Source organism: Erpetoichthys calabaricus, chromosome 12 (assembly GCF_900747795.2).
Source record: "Erpetoichthys calabaricus chromosome 12, fErpCal1.3, whole genome shotgun sequence".
Taxonomy (NCBI): domain Eukaryota; kingdom Metazoa; phylum Chordata; class Cladistia; order Polypteriformes; family Polypteridae; genus Erpetoichthys; species Erpetoichthys calabaricus.
Genome location: NC_041405.2, coordinates 162,106,234 through 162,124,752, shown reverse-complemented (window position 1 = coordinate 162,124,752; position 18,519 = coordinate 162,106,234). Strand labels below are relative to the sequence as shown.

General features: G+C 48.8%; 1 protein-coding gene across 1 annotated transcript in view; it reads left to right on the top strand.

The window, feature by feature from the left end:
• Positions 1 to 18,519, top strand: part of wdr18 (WD repeat domain 18) — a 78,669-nt gene that overhangs the window by 28,640 nt on the left and 31,510 nt on the right. Inside the window, exons 4-5 of the mRNA XM_028816656.2 lie at positions 581 to 722; positions 13,436 to 13,579. Of these exons, the coding sequence (XP_028672489.1) occupies positions 581 to 722; positions 13,436 to 13,579 (286 nt within the window). The remainder of the gene's footprint in view (positions 1 to 580; positions 723 to 13,435; positions 13,580 to 18,519) is intronic.

Here is an 18,519-nt window from a genome sequence, read left to right as displayed (position 1 = left end):
GTCTTTGCACCAAGCGGTCGGGCTCTGTAATTCATGGGTTTTGACGTCTTTAATGGTGAGCATCATGAGGACCTTTGACGAAAGGAAACGGCAATAAGCAGAGCAGCATATGACCAGCGAAGACGTATATAGCGCCTTCCTCATCAAACTCCATCAGAAGGCATTTTACAAAAGAAAATGGCATGGAATGTACAATTGGTTACAGTTTTATATAGCACCTTTCACATTTATTAGCATTGGAAAACAATTTAAAACATAATATGACAAACAGGGTACAATTGGTTAATATTTGCTGTATATAGCGCCTTACTCTCCTAACACTGCCAAAGGCGACGCACCTGATCAGTTAATCTTTATGTAGCGTCCATTCTCATTTGACAGCAACACGACGTCCACTGAAGCAGAGAGACGCACACGTGGACCTCTCCTTACACATCGGCTCGGTCACTTTGGTGACAGTGTGGCCCACCCAGGGGGTCCTTTAACAAGTCCAGTAAACTGTGGCTTCACCACCACTAGGGGGCCTCCCACTAAGTGCTGATTCTCACGTCCATCTCCTTTGTCTTTCTTTCTCCCTCAGTGTTCTACAGACGGAGCCGACGCGCAACCCGGAGCCCCGACACGTCTGGACGCGCCACTCTCTGCCCGTCACAGACATCCATTGTGGCCTGATGGGTCCTCAGGCGCGTGTGGCCACGGCGTCCCTCGATCAGACGGTTAAGGTAAGGCCAATGGGGATACTCTTGTGTGTAGACGGGGGCAGCTTGTGGGGTCCCGGAGTGCAGCCGCTCCATGCGAGACCCCCTTCATGATCCAATTGCTCTCCCACAATCACTGGAGCCTTCATCGTCGTCCTCCTCCTCTCGTCATGACTGTGCGATGGGGTGACCTCTTTACAATTGATAAGGTAGGGGACCATTTTTAAGAGCTCCCTCTAGTGGCTCTGTGGGATTCCAAGCCGAAACATTAGCTGAGGTTTATGGCCATCTAGTGCCCCTTAGGGACATCTTGCCCCAGCTAACAGGACTTCCACTGCCCCTCAATTATCCTGTAAAGGTGCCTCCAATGTCCCCATCCAAGTGGCCATGCCAGTTAGTCACATGCGTCTCTGTGGGCTTTCAGCAGAGATCTCTACCTGTGCACAATGCTGGGTCGGAAACCGGGAATACGCGGCTGTTAAGGACACGCAGAGTGCTGGAGGAGGACCAGGAGATGATCAACAAGTGGAGGGTCAAATACCAGGGGACAAAATGAGAACCGGGAGTCGGGTCAAGAGGACCAAAAAAAAAGAGAGGCAGTCGCTAAAGTGTGCCTAACGTAGAAGACACACACACACACACAGGGGGCGTCCTCCCGAGACAGCAATAAGTAACGGCCATCAATGAGGAATTCCACAGAGTTGGAATTTAAACAAATGGGACATTTCTGGGAATTAATAACCGAAAATAGACTCTCCGCTGCAATTAGCGGCCCACCTTCAGCCCTTCTCTGGAGACCCTCGCCCTTTAAGGAAACCCCTCTGGAGACTCCAGTGGCTGCCTATTCCTGATTTACTTGTTGGCGCCGTTCTGTCGTCGAGTCTTCGGCGTTGTAATTCAGTTCACTCGGCTGATGGTTTTTTACGAGTGAAACCCAAATCTGCTTCTCCTGGTCTGGGCACCGACATCCACTCTTAAAATATTATGAGGCGCCTCACACAGAATTACAAATATCTGGGGGTCTCGGCTTTGAGCTTACTGTTCAAAGAGTGGACCCCATTTCAGATTTGTACTGAATGTCTTTGCTATCTTTTGGCTGGTGTTCACCGGATGGTGTGGGGGTCCGGTGATTGTTATCGCTCAACGTAACGCCTCAGACACCTCCATGTGTGCTGAACACTGAGCGCCGGGGGTCTTGCGCTTTTTTGCTATCATTAATATTGCAGTATCAGAATACAATGCTAGCTTGAGGGCAGGTAGCGTTTCCAGTAGCGTTTTCTCATCGGGGGGCCCCTTTTGGCAACAGCTGAGCACACGACGTGTAGACAGATTTCAGCGAGTCCATCTGCCACTGGTGCTCCTCCACACCTTCTCCATTTCCTCAGCAGCTGCTGCCATTCATGCCGATTGTCCTCGGCCACTGCCACCAGCATGAGGGTCATTCCCTCCGTTTCTCAGACTTGTAGTCTGTGGTTGATCAGCTGCTCGGTGCTCGACTCGTCAGGGCTTGTATGCTTCGTCCTGAACGCACGTTAATCTGGATGGACTTCTCTGGGATTGTGTGAGCTGATTGAAGTCTGGTGCTCAGGAACGGACTAATCCGCTAGTGTCAAGTCTCGCTCTGTCAAGCCGGCGTTTGTTCTGAGCTCTTGGGATTAACTAATCTGCCTTTCTGGAGTAGACCCCTGGAGTGCTGTGTGCAGATTTGATCCTCCTTATTACACAAAAGACAAAGTAGCAATAGAGAAAGTCCAGAGGAGGGTGGTCTCAGCTACGTGATTCACTAGCGAAGCTCCCACTGGACAGTTGTGGCCTCCATATTACAAAATCCAAATGTGGATTCTCATTTGTCTGGGACAACCCGTTAAAAAGTGTGTGACGAAGTCGGTGGATCCTACGGTGCAGAGGCTCCACCCACTGGGCTTCTTCACAAGTTCACCTGATTTAGGGTTTCATTAGGTGACTTTTCGACCATTCATCATGAACTGAAGTTTACTGTCTGCTGGACCAGGATAATGAGAGCACCTCTGATCTTCACAGTTCAAAATGGCCGCTTCGCCTTCATGAGCCCATTGGGTTTGACATTCGGGGAGCCGTCCAGTTGTCCCCACCCAGTTTTAAATTCACTTGTGGCCGTCTCCAAATGTGTGTGTGTGTATATGTATAATACATCTGTCTCCAGTGAAAGTGAGTGGAGACAAGCTAGGCTGATTCAGGACTTGGGGGGGGGGGGGGGGGGGGGGGGGGCCATTGAGGGGACCCGGGCTTGTGGGGGGAAAAGCCTGAAGGATCTGAAGCTTCAAAGTTTAAACAAATGGAAATCATGAAGTGTCATGTAATGTGATTTATTAACCTGCTTAATCCAGACCTTGGGGTTTGGAGACCATCACAGCTAGCATAGGCCACAAGGCAAGACTCAACCCTGGACAGGGCGCCAGGACGTGTTCACACCAAACACACACTTGGGCCAACTTGGCATTGCCGATGCACCTAACATGCATGTCTTTGGAAAGAGGGAGGACATGGAGGGCAACCTGCAAAATCCATGCATGGTGGACCCAGGATGTGAACCCTGCTCTCCTTACTGCAGGATGGTGGCGCTACCCACATTATCAAGTGAGATGTTTAAAGTGTTTTAATAAGATGTGAGTCTACACAGAGTACAACTCTACTTGAGCTACGTGATTCACTAGTGAAGCTCCTGCTGGACTGATGTGGCCTCCATTTTACTAAAAAAAAAAAAAATCAAAGTGGCACTGGAGAAAGTCCAGAGAAGAAGAACAGGGCTCATGCAGGACCTCGAGGAGCACGTGAAGAGGTAAAGCCAACGCTTTACAGCAGGAGTGTCAAACTCAAGTGCTGGGGGGCCACAGTGGCTGCAGGTTTTCATTCTAAATCATCTGTTTTTGCTGCTAATTAACTTGACTCAGGCCCCTTAGTTGTTTTTTTTTTCCTTAATTAGTAGCCAAATAAAAAAAAGCTGCTCACCTGTGCCCATCACACAATATTTGAAAATAAAGAAAGGTGAAGGTCTCAGTAATGTTGATCTCTCGGGTCACCAAAGCATTTCAATGATGTTCTTAATCAACAGTTTTGAAAATGTCTGCTGTGGCAGAATGAAAGCAGCAAGAAGCCATGGAATTAAATAACAGGTTTAATTAACAGAAAGAATCCTCTTCTCTCATTAAGAAACTGGTTGGAATGAAATTGGTTGGAGTTTGAAGCCCCAGTGTAGCTGGTCATCTGTTGGCTCGTTTCACGTCTCATTTCTGTTTGGCTGCCATTTAATGAAGAAAAAGAAAAAAAATCAATTCAGAGGACTGATTCCTTAAAAGCAAGGCAATTAAAATGAAGGAAAAAGAAGTTGATTAGCAGTGAAAACTCATCACTGATTAGGAAAAGGGTTAGAATGAAAACCTGCAGCTACTAAGGCCTGAGGTTTGACACCCCTGCTTTACAGTTTAAGACAATGGAGATTAAGAGGTGGCAAGACTGAGGTGTTTTAATGAGATGTGAGGGTTATATAGCGCCCTGATGTGTGGAGTACAAGTTGGGAGAAGTTGTGTATAACTCACTAGTGAAGCCCACTCTGGAGTAGTGTGTGTGATGTTTTAGTGTCCACATTACAATGAAGGGTAAAGCAGCAGAAGAGAAAATCCACAGAAGAGCAACTGGGCTGATTCAGCACCATGGAGAGCGACAGTGGAGGAAAGATTGAAGGAGTCAATGCTTTACCCTATGGAAATTAAGAGGGGATAAGACTGAGACATTTTAATGAGATGTGAGGATTATATAGCGCCCTGATGTGTGGAATACGAGTTAGGGGCAGTTGTGTCTGACTCACTAGTGAAGCTCCCTATGTGTGCAGTTTTGGTTTCCATATTACAGAAATGGCAAAGCAGCACAAGAGCAAGTCCAGAGAAGGGCATCTGGGCTGATTCAGCACCATGGAGAGTGACAGAGGACCAAAGGAAGAAACTGGTTGGAGTAAAGTTGGCTGGAGTTTGAAATCCCAGTTTAGCTGGTCATCTGTTGGCTCGTTTCACATCTCATTTCTGTTTGGCTGCCATTTAATGAAGAAATTAATCAATTCAGAGAACCGAATCTTTAAAAACAGGACTATTAAAATGAAGGGAAAAGGAGTTAATTAGCACTGAAAACCGGTCACTGATTAGGAAAAGAGTCAGAATGAAAACCTGCAGCCACTGCGGCCCTCCAGGCCCAGAGTTCGACACCCCTGGTTTAAGCCAACGGAGAGGAGTACGTGACACAGCTAAAGTTATCTAGTTATTTTAAGTCGAACTCTTCATCAAGTAGTATGTGCCGTTTTGGTGTCCATATTACAAAAATGGCACAGCAGCACAAGAGCAAGTCCCAAGAAGTGCAACTGGGCTGATTCAGCACCATGGAGAGTGACAGAGGAGCCCCTTTGCTTATTCAGCACCATGGAGAGCAGGTGAGGAGGAACGACTGAAGGAGCTAATGCTTTGTGGTTTAAGCCAATGGAAATTAAGAGTTGGCAAGACTGAGGTGTTTTAATGAGATGTGGGAGTAATATAGCGCCCTGATGTGTGGAGTACAAGTCAGTAGTTTGTGTGCAGTTTTAGTGTCCATATTACAGTAAATGGTAAAGCAGCATGAGAGAGAGAGAGAGTCCAGAGAAGTGTTACTGGGCTGATTCAGCACCATGGAGAGCAGCTGAGGACCAAAGGCTGAATGAAGGTGCTAACGCACGCTTTATGGTTTAAGCCAATGGAGAGGAGTAGGTGACCCGGCTAAAGTTATCTAGTTATTTTAAGTCAAACTCTTCATCAAGTAGTATGTGCCGTTTTGGTGTCCATATTACAAAAATGGCACAGCAGCACAAGAGCAAGTCCCAAGAAGTGCAACTGGGCTGATTCAGCACCATGGAGAGTGACAGAGGAGCCCCTTTGCTTATTCAGCACCATGGAGAGCAGGTGAGGAGGAACGACTGAAGGAGCTAATGTATGTGCCGTTTTGGTGTCCATATTACGTAAAAGGCAAAGCGGCACACAGAAGAGCAGAAGTAAGGAGGAGGAACGACTGGAGGAGCCGAGCCTTTAAAATGAAAGCAAACGGAGATGAAGAGACGACGTGACTAAATATTTCAAGATGTTTTAAATCAAACTCCTTAGCAAGAACACAGGGCAGCGCCAGAGGGAAACACGTCAAGTGTAGATTTTATACAAACCTTAAAACATTTTCTTCACACAGAGACACATGGAAGTGAGTGAGCAGGTAGCACAGACTTTAGTGGGGGAGGCGGTGGGGGGACCTTCAAAACTTGACTTGTGTTTTGGAGTGATAAGGTGCGGGGGATTGACGAGCTTTTAGGCCTGAATGGCTTGTTTTTTTTCTTAATCTTCCTGATGAAACCTGACAGCAGCTCCGTGCCCACCGCTGCACCTTCAGCCTACATAAAGCACACGACCCTGCGGTGTTCTCCTTTGTCGAGCAGCCATGTGAACACAGCATATTAAAGTGACTTGCTTGAACCTGTGTCAGAGCAGTTTAGCCCAGCAAAGCTGAGACGCCCACAGCAGCCGGCAGGATGGACACAACGCCCTGGCGCTGAAGAGCGGTGCTGTTATCGGGTGGCATCACGTGGAGCCTGAGGCGCTGGTCACTTAGCCTCGTCCGCTTCTCCTTGGCTGCCCTCACGCTGCCACGTAACTTGCATCTGACTTTCCTGATGTTTCATCTTTTCCTCCTCCTCCTCCTCCTCCTCGCTCCCTTGGGATCCGCGGTTTGACAAACTGCATCAGGCGCTCGGGCCCAAGTGACTCCACTCCCGAAAAGCCATCTTTAATATTTAAAAGTACATCTGACCGTTTTTATCGAAATAAAAAATGTAGGAGCAGCCTGATAACTCAGAGAGGGCCGTTTCAGAGTCTGAGATGTTGAGAGAGGCAGCCGTGAAGTCACCCGGTAAATCGGCTTTGTTACGGTTCAGCCGGGGTTCTGTGCCGGGGGTCCGTTGGCTTTGACTTTGCTGCTTTCTATTTCCGTCATTTTCCTTTCATGTGTTTTTGGGATTCTAATTGTTGTATTATTTGGTTGTGTGGCAGTTCTGAAAAATCTCCTGCAAGTATCCCTTGTTTTGTTACAGTACTGTGAAAAAGTGTGTGCCCCCCTTCTGCATTAGCATATTTGACATAATGAGCCCTTTAGATGATGTGATATTAGAGAGGGAGCCTGAGTGGGGGGGGGGGGGGGGGGGACACACACTTTCAGATTCTGACCACCTTGGCGTCGTGTTTACCCCCAGAAACACAAACCATAAAGTGTTGCATTTCTTTGCATCTTTTAACAGAAACGTGTGAATACCAAAAACTCAATATACTGTAATGGCAGTGAGAGGCATGTCTAGTGTCCACCTGATGTAGAATTGTCATACGCGCTTCGTGTGACACGTTTTAAAGCGGTCACCGACACACACAGGCACCCCACGTTTGTGTCCACGACTGCCTTCCCCTGTCCTCACTGAGACTTTCGTCAATGCTTGTGTCACATTTGTTGGATGACAGTCTGATTCTCATCCCACAGTTTCTGTGGTTTCAGTGCTGGGTGGTGGGCTTCATCGTTATCAGTGAAGTGTGGAAAAACGACACTCGGTCATAACTTCAACGAAAACGAGTGCCTGCTACGGGGGCTTTGTGGACCACTAGCACCTCTGGACTGGATTACCCATCAGGCCCTACAGTATCAGGAGCCAGAAAACCTCCCCGCATGTCATCTGCAGCAACAGGCTGTCAGTGACTGTGACAAGCAAATGGCTCACGGTGACATTCCTGTCACTCATTTCATTGGTGAAGTTCTGCAGGGCTGGAAAAATAGCAAATAGGATCCCATTATACAGAAGTGGTGAGCAGGAAAATCCAGGGAGCTACAGGCCAGGGAGCTTAACGTGCGTCACAGGGACATCGATGGAAGGAATCGTTAAGGAGAAGATGGAGCAGGAAGAGGGGTCTGAGGGGGCAGTCGGCACGGTAAAGCCGCTCCATGTCTGCTGCTCTCCTAAAAGCTTCAGACAGTCCACCAAAAGTAACTTCAGCTGCTTCATTTGTGAGCAAAACCCACTGGGGGGTCCAATTCCCCCGATCTGTCCTGATCATTACAACATACCAAGTCCAGACGGACTGTCCCCGGCATTGGTGGTCTCTGGTTATGTCCACAAACATCAGCTCTTGGGTTCTGCTTTTGTAAGGTTAGTGTTTGAGTTGTTGAGGCCCCCCATGACTCCTTGCTTCATATCCCCCTCTCAGCTTGCCTGTTTGATATCATTTAACAACACTCTTATTATGAGACCCTCATCTCTGACGCCGTTCAGTCAACACGTCCTGAGCCGAGGCTCACCTTCTGACCGATGAAGCCTTGCACTTCAATCATGGGTCATGTTAACGGCTATTTCCCCCCAGTGTTTTGGTTTGGCCGTGTTTCCTAATGCGGCCCCCCCGGTCTCTCTTATTCCTGCTATGTTGATGTTCTGTGAGGCTCTGCGGAGTTCCAGCTCCTTTATTTACTCTCAATAGTCCTGGCGTCAGAGAAGACCACCTCACTCTTTACATGTGGCTGGTGGGGCTCTCACTCTCTCTCCCACACACCCACTTGCTTGCTCACTCTCCATTGTTCTCCTTTACTCTCTCTCTCTCTCTCTCACTGCTGTTCACTCTCTCTCACTCTTGATCCCACGTGCTCACTCTCTTTCTGTTTCGCTCACTCGTTTGTTTGTTTGGTTCTTTCTTGTTCATTTTCATTCACTCTCTCTCACTCTGTTGCTTTCTGTCTCTTTTACACTCCCTCTCATTCTCTCGTTTGCTCGCCCGCACACTCTCCTTCACTCTCTCTCTTTTTCCCACCCTGTATCCACCAGCCCCCCTCCATCACTCTGATTCCTTGCCTCTGCTAAGGACTTGTTGCCCCCGAGTTGATAGTTCACTAGTGACCACCATAATGTAACAAAGACTAAAGCCCAGCCATGCTGACCAGACCACCACAAACTCGTTCCCTTACCATTTGCTGGCTGCCTGTTTGTCACCCCCGTTTGTCACCTCTACTTCTGGGGTCCCTAAGTGCTTCATAAATGACAGCCTGAGCACCACACCACACCACAGGCCCCCCAATGTTCTCCCATGGGCAGGTGAGGGCCGATGTGTTCCCTTAAATGGTGCTGAGCTATTTAGCGCCTCCTGGTGGCGGGTCGAACTCCACCCAGAAGCACTGGAATGCTGAGGTGCCCATTGGGCATTGGCAATCTCTGCTGACAGCAGATGGCAGTGCCACCTGGCACAGCTGTCTTGTTTTCTGTACAGACTGAGCACTTTCTAAAAGGCTCTTCACGTTCCTCCACATGTGCCCCAGCCCCCTGTTCCATGGTGGTCTTTGGCTCCTTCTGCCTCAGCGTGCCGTCACAGGTCGATGTGCCCCTCGTTTTCGTTGAGGTTCGCTGGCTCCTGTGGCCTGCCAGGCAGGTAACGAGACGTGAAGACGAGTCTCGGATGAGGAAGCTGGAGTGGGGCTACAGGGGGCTGCAGGGTCAGCTGCTCAGACTCGTTTTTCAAGGACGTGACAGCAGTGACAACCTGACGCTCGGGGTGGAAAAGAAAACGGACACAGTTGGAAAGTGAGATTGACTCTGTCATTGTCCTGTGTCACTCTTGTCACATAACCGGTTACCTGACTGCCTCAGTCTGATAATGTGACATAGCTGTGCGCTCTCAGACCCCCTGTCCTCCTTGGGCTCATCCCATGTCACTGTTGTCACCCTCGCTTCGTCCAATCACATGACCTATGCCCCTTCTCCAATCTCTGCCCCACCAATATGGCGGTCTGCCACCAGCCCCCCAGCTTGTCCTTTAAAGGGACATTACAATTTCTCAAGCGTTGCGTCATTCCCATAAATCTCTCGTCGCTTTAATGCGGAGTCCTGATAAATTCCATAAAATTGAGTCATAAAATCAATAACATCTAAAAGGCTGTAAAACGCTTCCTGCCCACAGAGGTTTAAGGGGGCGGGGGAGGTCTGGTAATTTGTCTGAGCCCCCCACACTCAAAGGACACTGGTGTGAGGGAAGGTTGTGACATAAAAGCAAATGACAATTCATCTAAATGTTTGCTGGCCTCTCAGTTTTTCATTATTGTCCCCTCATTGTCTTTAATAATCCCTGGGCACCCACCGTGGAGTGGGCTGGGTGGGGGTCTTGTGCGCAGTGAGATATTCAGTCCCCAGTCACCTCTAGGGGGGCATTTGGGGGAGACCAATAGAGCTGAGGCTGCGTGCCGTGCTGACGTCGTGCAACCTGAAAACTGGCAACGTTTGAGTTCTGTGAAGGCTGTTCTGGAGTTAACGAAAGGCGCTATATAATGTGGGAGTACTGGCCGTTTTTGGGACCCTGTGGTTCACCTGCCAGCTTGTGTGTTGTAGGACCGCCATAGACACCTGGGAGTCATGTGACACTTTTATTCATTGTGGGTTTGGCCCACGTGGCTTTGTAAGTGGTCATCGTCATGTACACTGGGGGGGTTCAGGCAGGGCGGGGCTTCTCAATTAGTCTAGCAGTCAGCGACACAGTAAACGTGGGGATAGGTGGACCCTGGTCCTTGTCACCACATCTTTCTTAATCTTCACCTCCCCAGTACTGGCTCCTCTTCTCAATGTTTCAGACTGTCGTAAGGGTGGGGTGGGGATGCAAGTGGGGGGGGTTGGTCGGTCTTGATGTTATTTTCCTCGTATCTTTATACATTTCTTATTATTTAATATTTACTACTGACGCTTTTCTTACCAAATTTCATTCAATATTTGGTCCCCAAAAAATGTTTGTTTTTTCTGTAGTACCTCTTGACACCCCCAGGTGGCAGCAGTAGACACCACAGTTAAGGCTGTAGGAGAGCAGAGCTGCTGCTGGCAGTGTGTTGGCCACTAGAGGGCACTGTGGCTGGGGTGGTCCCTGTGCCCAAGAGTTCAGCGCTATGAAAGGCACTATATTAGGTAAAGAGTGATTGATTGTATTCGGGCCCCTTCTGCACAGAGGTGAATGAAAATAGTCACCCACCATCCACTGTTAAACCCCCCCCCCCCACCCAACCCAATCTGGATCAGGCCATGTTACATTAATGGAGCACACCAAATGATTTACTAATAACATGAGATTTGCCAAATTGTTAAAACACACAATTCATTCGTCACGTTCTTATTCAGACTGTGTCACAGATTTTGTCCAAATCATCTCCTGTTGTCACAACTTCAGTTGCCTGTTAAATATGGGGGGCTGTCACTTTGACCGTGCCTCTGTGACATGCTGCTGCCAGGTTGACTTCCCCCATCGTGACCCTGACTCATCAGCCATCATGGACGAAGCCTCTGCCTGTCAAAGGCAGCACAGGGTGCCACTTTACAGACCATGCGCTGTGTGGGTCTTCACCTCCTTCACGCCCCGGGTAGACCAGTGGTGTGCAGGGCCGAGGAGGTGACGCCCGCTGCTGCCTTGCCTTGCGTGTCCGATTTGGAGGAGGCTGAAGGAAGTGGTCCGGGGGGAGGGACAGGCTGATTGATGCGCCATTTGAGGTGTCCACGCATCATTGGATACACACCTGACTGATGGGAGGTCCCCCATGTGACTCGCTGGGCAGCAGGTGCAGGAATTTGCTTCTTCTCAGATTTGCTGATTTTATTTCCTCAAAGTGGAGCTTTACCACGTGCACCGGAACTGTAGGTGGGCACGATTCTTATTGGTGGCCTTCACTGCTCTCCACTCTTGGCACTGCAGGAGAGTTCATCCCACAACAACAGGATGTCTTCAGTATAGCGCCTTTCTATAGCCATGAAGACCCCTACTGGTGACTAAGGGGTACTGCACTTAACATGGACCTTGATTAATGTTACCCTGGCAGTCCAAAACCTGCCTAATCCAATACAGGGTCCTGGAGTGGGGGGGTGGTGGGCGCTCAAGTCAAGTGACTTCATTGTCACACCATCCATACAGGGTCTTACTTCAATTCTAAGTCAGTCAATCTTCACATTATATAGCGCCTTTCACAACACAGTATGACAAGAAGACGTTCCCAGCCACAGGGCCCTCTAGTGGTTGATCACACACAGCCGTCAGTTCTGATTAAGTGTAGTGTATGCAGCTGTCACCTGGTGGTTATCAACAGGAATTACAGTCAAACCATCACACTCTGTGCAGTGATAAAGCACACACTCTTTATGGGTGACACACCCTGGGGGCAGGAGGCTCGACCCAAACAGTCAGTCCCGGGGATGAGAAGATCAAGAAGGAGAGCAGAGGTGAGAGTCACAGCGGTAATGAGTTAATTGGCTTTTGGACGGCAGAACTGCTGGTGCTCCAACAGAGGGAGCCGACATTCACTGGTTATTGGACTGCACTGCTAATTATGTTTCAGCAGGTGGAGCCCATGCTCACTAGAGAGCTGCAATACTTCTGGCTGTCCAACAGATGGAGCTGGCGGTCACTGGTTATTAGACAGGCTACTAGATTGCACTAGTACTGGTGTTCCTATAAGTGGTGTCGATGATGACTGAAAATTTAGTTGGCTTTTGGACTGCAAGACGATTGGAGCTCTGACAGGTGGAGCCTACGCTTACTCATAATTTAATCAGCTAATGGACTGTAAGATTACTATTTCTCTAACAGGTGGTGCTGACGCGCACCGGTTATTGGATAGGCTGTTGGACAGCATTACTACTGGTGTTCCAGTAGGCTTTGCTAGTGCTTAGTGATAATTTAATTTATTGATCTTCAAAACTCCTGGTGTTCCAACAGGTGGAAGCCAGTGCTCACTGGTCATTGGCCTGCCTTATGACTGGTGTTCCAGTAATTGGAGTGAATCATCACTGATAATTGGTTATTGGATTGCAGGATGGTTAGTGCTCCAACAGGTGGAGCCAAAGCACACTGATAATTTAATCAGCTAGTGGACTGTGAGACTGCTACTTCTCCAACAGGTGGTGCTGACACTCATTGGTTATTGAACAGGCAATTGGAGTGCCAGATGATTGGCGCTCCAACAGGTGGAGCTGATGTGCACTTGTTATTGGACTGAGCAGTGACTGGTAGATTTTTCGTCCCTTGTCTCCATGTAACCAGCTAGGTGCTATCATATCACAATGCCAATCTACAACACATCCTTGTATGTGCTGAGTTACCATGTCACACAAACTTTGATTTCACGTACATTAAGCAGCCACTATTGTGGAATTTTGAGGACTTGGACTCCGTCTCACATGATCATAGGATCTGTCAGTACAAATGGAGACCTGTGGCTTCTTCAGTCCTCGATGTCTCCATGTTACGATTATATCTGTCGTTGTGGGCATGGTGTTGGCACATCTACAATAACCACAGTGGGGGTAAGCAGACTGGCACACGGGAGTAACTTTGTGTATATGAAGACGTGCATTGGCGGCTTCACCTGACGCTCCTCTGACCCCATGTGGTGGCAGTGGCCTTGTCCCGTGTGTCCCATTGCTGTGCTGTACCCGGAGATCAGGTGCCCAGAATGAGCTCTTAGTGTGGGGTGGGGAAAGGTGGGCAAAGTCCGGCTTGTCACATGTCCTACTGGTATAGAAGCTGGCAGTGAGTCACTCGTGATGGAGCAGGACACACTCACACTGTGGGGTCCAAAGTGGCCTCTGTAGTCCAGCGCTCTTGTGGGCTTCATTGCCTCTAAACTTCTCCTGTATGTTCTCTCTGCAGCTGTGGGAGATCTCCTCTGGCGAGCTGCTTCTCTCGGTCCTCTTTGACGTGGGCATCATGTCAGTGACCTCTGACCCCTGCGAGCATTACCTTTTCTGTGGAGGCAGCGACGGCAACATCTTCCAGGTGACACTGTGCAGTCAGGTATGTCATCGGGCTTGGGTTCAGCGGGCCGATAGCAGAAAGTCAGTGGTGTGTGTCTGGTGAAGAGCAGAGGGATTGTGGGCAGGAAACTGGCGAGGTCCGTCACGGGTCACTTGTAATACTCCAGCAGAGAGAAAGCAACAGAGAAGTGTCATGACTGTCACACCTTTGAGGTGGCCAGTGTCACTTTCTCAAGGACTATTGCATGGTGGAGTGGCCTTAGTGTGAGGACTTTGTGTTCTCAGGGGTTTGCTTTATATTATTGGTGTGTTGTCTCACTCATCTGGTCTGTAATGCCATTCATATCTATCTATCTATCTATCTATCTATCTATCTATCTATCTATCTATCTATCTATCTATCTATTATATAGTATCTATCAGTTATATAGTGCCTTTTCAATCTCTCTATCTATCTATTATACAGTGTAGACCATATAGTGCCTTTTCTATATATTTTTATGTATAAGCTCATCTCTTGAGTCGTGGTGCGTGGACTGAATGCACAGATGAGCGTCCTTTGGATTCTCCGTTTTGTGTCTCACCCTTTCTGGCCTGTAGGGGTCTCTCTTGAGTAACCTCGAGGAAGGCCAGTACACTGAAGGAGGTTTTCTTAACAGCACTAAATATGTGAGGACATCTGAACAGTGAAGGAGTAACAGAAAGACTTCAAAATGTAAACCTCTGTGCCAAACAAGTGCCCCACATCACCTGTCTGCCAGCAGCTCCTACCCGCTCTTCCTCTCAAATGCACACCAGCAGCCTCTCTTTTTAATCCTTTCCTCTTGCTGTATGTATAGTTATATAGTGCCTTTCCTGCGTAGTTGTGTCTAAGCAATATATCACTTTTCATATTCGTCTGTCATATAGCGCCTTTCACTTGTGCTGTTAGATTGATGAGGCGACTTTTTCGGTAGAGCTGAGCTGCTCTGCTGCCTTTTGTGTCTCGTGTTCTTCTCGATGTTTTCAGTTTTTTTTTGTTTTTTCTGTACTTTATCGCTCCCCTCCTTTGATCAGCCACGTATGTTGTAACTCAGGACTGCTGGCTCGTCGTTCGTTTTATGCAGAACTATCCCTGACAGAGGGTGTAGATGTGTAACGAATGCTCCACTGCTTACAAGAATACAATTGGGCAGTTATGCCGTCAATCTGAATTATATAGTGCCTTTCACAACTTTTGGAGTCAAAGGAAAGTGACCTGTAGTTGAGTGACACATTAATCTGAATGTCAGGTGCGGTTGATTGATGAATCAGCGGGGTCCTTGTCGGTTTGCCGAGTACAACAGCAGAACCCAAGATTGATGAGCAGCTTGGCGTCAGGCTTGATTTGACAGTTACACTCCATGTGGCTGCTGACCACTGAGCTGTAGGGCTTTGGCGACTCGGAGAAGAAGATCGATGTGAGAAAAGCTAAAGTGTCCGACAGGTTTATAGGGATTAATCCGTGACCATCTGGACTTTACACCCATTTGAGGGAAGAGAAGAAAATCTAAGAGAAATTGATAAGGGCGAGTCAGTGGAGGACCAGTGCAGTCGACAGGATCTTAGATTACCTGTAACTGGTGGAGGACTGATGTGGACTTTGTGTTGGGTGGGATTTGTTATGCAAAGAAGTCAGAAGCCTGCTGAAAAGGTACTGAAGGCCTCCAAAATGAGCAGGCCAGGATCTTCATCGGCCCGCCCAGAGGAGGCTCACCACAAGCCTGCCAGTTCCCCAACTGCTACCCAAGACTGAAATGGAGGACTGGATTGAAATGTGCAAAATACAAATGCAGTGGCATCTGTGGTAGGTGTAGTCGGCAGGATCTGAGATTGGGTGTAATCAGTGGGGCACTGGTGGTCCGTGTGGTGAGGAGGTCTGGCGTAGTTGGCAGGATCTGATGTTGCATGTAATCAGTAAGACAAGACTGATGTGGATACTGTGTTGGGTGGGACTGGTGTAGTCATCAGGGGTGGAGATTATGTGTAATCAGTCGAGGACCAATGTGTCCTGGATGGGTCTAGTGATACGGGGGACTGGCGTAGTCAACACAAACTGAGATTGCACGTATCCAGTAGGGGATTGATGTGTAACATGTTGGGGGGTGTCTAGTGTGGTGGGCAAAGTCTGGGATTATGTCTAATCAATGAAAGGCTGATGTAGACCATGTATTGAGGTGGTCTGGTGTAGTCGGCAAGATTTGCAATTGTGTATAATCAGTGGAGGACTCATGGACACTGTGTTTGGTAGGTCTGGTGATAGGAGAGGACTGGCGTAGTCAGCAGGATCTGAGATTGTCTGTAATCAGTGGAACACTGAAGTGAACTGGCATAGTTGGCAGGACCTGAGAGTGTGTGTAACCAGTGAAGGACTGATGGGGTCAGAGGGACAGATTGGTGTAGTCGGCAGGATCTGAGTTTGTGAAGGACTGATGTGGATTGTGTGCTGGGAAGGACTGACCTAGTTGCCAGAATCTGAGATGGTGTGTAGTCCGTCGAGGACTCATGTGACCACTGACTTGGGTGGATCTGGTGATAGGGGAGGACTGGTGTTGTCAGCAGGATCTGGAATTGTGTGTAACCAGTACAGAGGTGATGTGGACTGTGTTTCTGGGAAGACTGGTATATTAGCCAGGATCTGAGATGGTGTGTGTGTGTAATCAGTCAAGGATTAATGGCGGAGACTGTCTTGGGTCAGTCTGGTGATAGGGGAGGACTGGTGTAGTCGGCACGATCTGAGATTGCCTGTAACCAGTGGAATACTAATGTGGATCATATGTTGGGGGAGGACTAGCAAAGTGGACAGAATCCAAGATTGCGTGTAATTAATGCAGAACTGATGTAGACTGTGTATTGAGGTGGCGTAGTCGGCAGGATCTGAGATTGTTTATAATCAGTGGAGAACTCACGTGGACACTGTGTGTTTGGTTGGTCTGGTGATAGGAGAGGACTGGCGTAGTCAGCAGAATCTGAGAGTGTCTGTAGCCAACAACAACATGTATTTATATAGATAGCACGTTTTCAGTGCAATGCTAATGCGGACCACATGTTAGGGAGGACTAGCAGAATGGACAGGATCTGAGATTGCGTGTAATTAATGCAGAACTGATGTGGACTGTGTATTTGGGGTGGTCTGGTGTAGTCAGCAAGATCTGAGATTGTGTATAATCAGTGGAGGACTCACATGGACCCTGTGTTTGGTTGGTCTGGTGATGGGGGAGGACTGGAGTAGTCAGCAGGATCTGAGATTGCTTGTAATCAGTGGAACACTGAAGTGAACTGTTTGTTGTGGAGAACTGGCGTAGTTGGCAGGACCTGAGAGTGTGTGTAACCAGTGAAGAACTGATGGGGTCAGAGGGACAGATAGGTGTAGTCGGCAGGATCTGAGATTGCTTGTAATCAGTGGAACACTGAAGTGAACTGTTTGTTGCAGAGAACTGGCAGGACCTGAGAGTGTGTGTAACCAGTGAAGAACTGATGTGGACACTGTGTTGGCTGGGAATTGTGACTGAGTAGGACTGGTGTGGTCGGCAAGATCTAAGAGAGAAGCTAACGCAAACTAGATGGCCACCCAGGGAGTCACTGTCAACCTCGTGCTTTGTTGTCCATTGTCATGGTCACTTAGGGGACCGCCCTGTTCATTTTTAGCTCTGAGCCATGGGATGCTGGCAGGCCTCCAGTCAGTGATTCCTTTAGGGGCGGCAGTGTCTGCCCACTGCTGGCGCTAAGGGAGTCGTCAGACCTTTCAGGGAGTCTGAGAACTTCCTTCAGAACTTCACTGCAAGTTTGAAAATATTTTTAGATGCCTCAGTGTGACCGACTTAAGTACGTTATGCAAATTCACCATGGAGCATCAAAGAAGCGAGCGTGTCTGCTGGGTAATGAACGGCGTGTAAAACGGCGGATGAGATCATTTCATAAAGGCAGCCTAAGAAAAGTACCGTGCCTGAAATAAATCGGGAACCTGGGGGGGGGGGACCAAACAGAAGTGGAGCGCCTTTGGTCGCCGCCTCATGTGAATCTTAGCCCCGCAGGCACCGGCGCAGAGCAAAATAAATAAGTCAGTACGTTCACGAGCGCGCTGCAGTGACTCATCCACTGAAATCGTTTTACAAATTGGTCACGGCATCCAAATGACACACACGGAATGGGCTTTGGGCTCCCTGTGGATTTCACCGACGGCCGCCCTCTCAGGGGGGTCACCCAGGCTTTGAGAGGCGAGTGGCGACACAATGGGTGGACCAGCTGTGCCTCTTTGTCTGAGGGTCCGCCCGATCGGTTCTGCAGGCGGCAGGCTGCGTCTAATGCTTGTGTGCCATTTGACAGGCCGTCACTGCCGTGTACTCTTTGTGTCGGCCGTGCCCACGTGTTGTCTGTTTGCATGCCTCTGTGCTCTTGATGGTGGACATGTCGCCTTCTTGTTTGGATCCTCCTTGACTAAATTCAAAGGCCTTCCAACTTGGACGTTGAAGGGACAAAGACCTGCAGGCTGGTGACACTTTGGGGTGAGCGCATATCCATGACAATCATCTCCTCCTCCTCCTCCCCTGCAGCCCCTAGTGGCTGGCCTCCATTTTAGAAAGTTAACGATGAGGCTTCTTATTGGTTGGCAACATGTCAAATGCAAATGAGCCACGCCACCCCATAAGCACACACTTGTCTTGGTCATTGTGCCACACCCCAGTTTTGAGTTTTTGGTGCCCCCTTGAGGTTATCTAGAAAATCCTGCCTGCAGTGGCAGTGCCCGTCTGCTTACAGATAAAGAAATGAGGACAAATGTAAAGTGTAAGGAGCAGGCCGCTGATGGCCAGTTCTGGAGGACCAGCGTCCTGTGCGTTCTGTTCATACCACTGGCACGGTGCCCGCTTGTCCATAGCTATTTCACAAAGCGCAAGGCATTTTTGGATTTGTGAGGGGCCGCTGAGCTCCTGCGGTTAGTGCCGACCATTATGATCCTCTTTA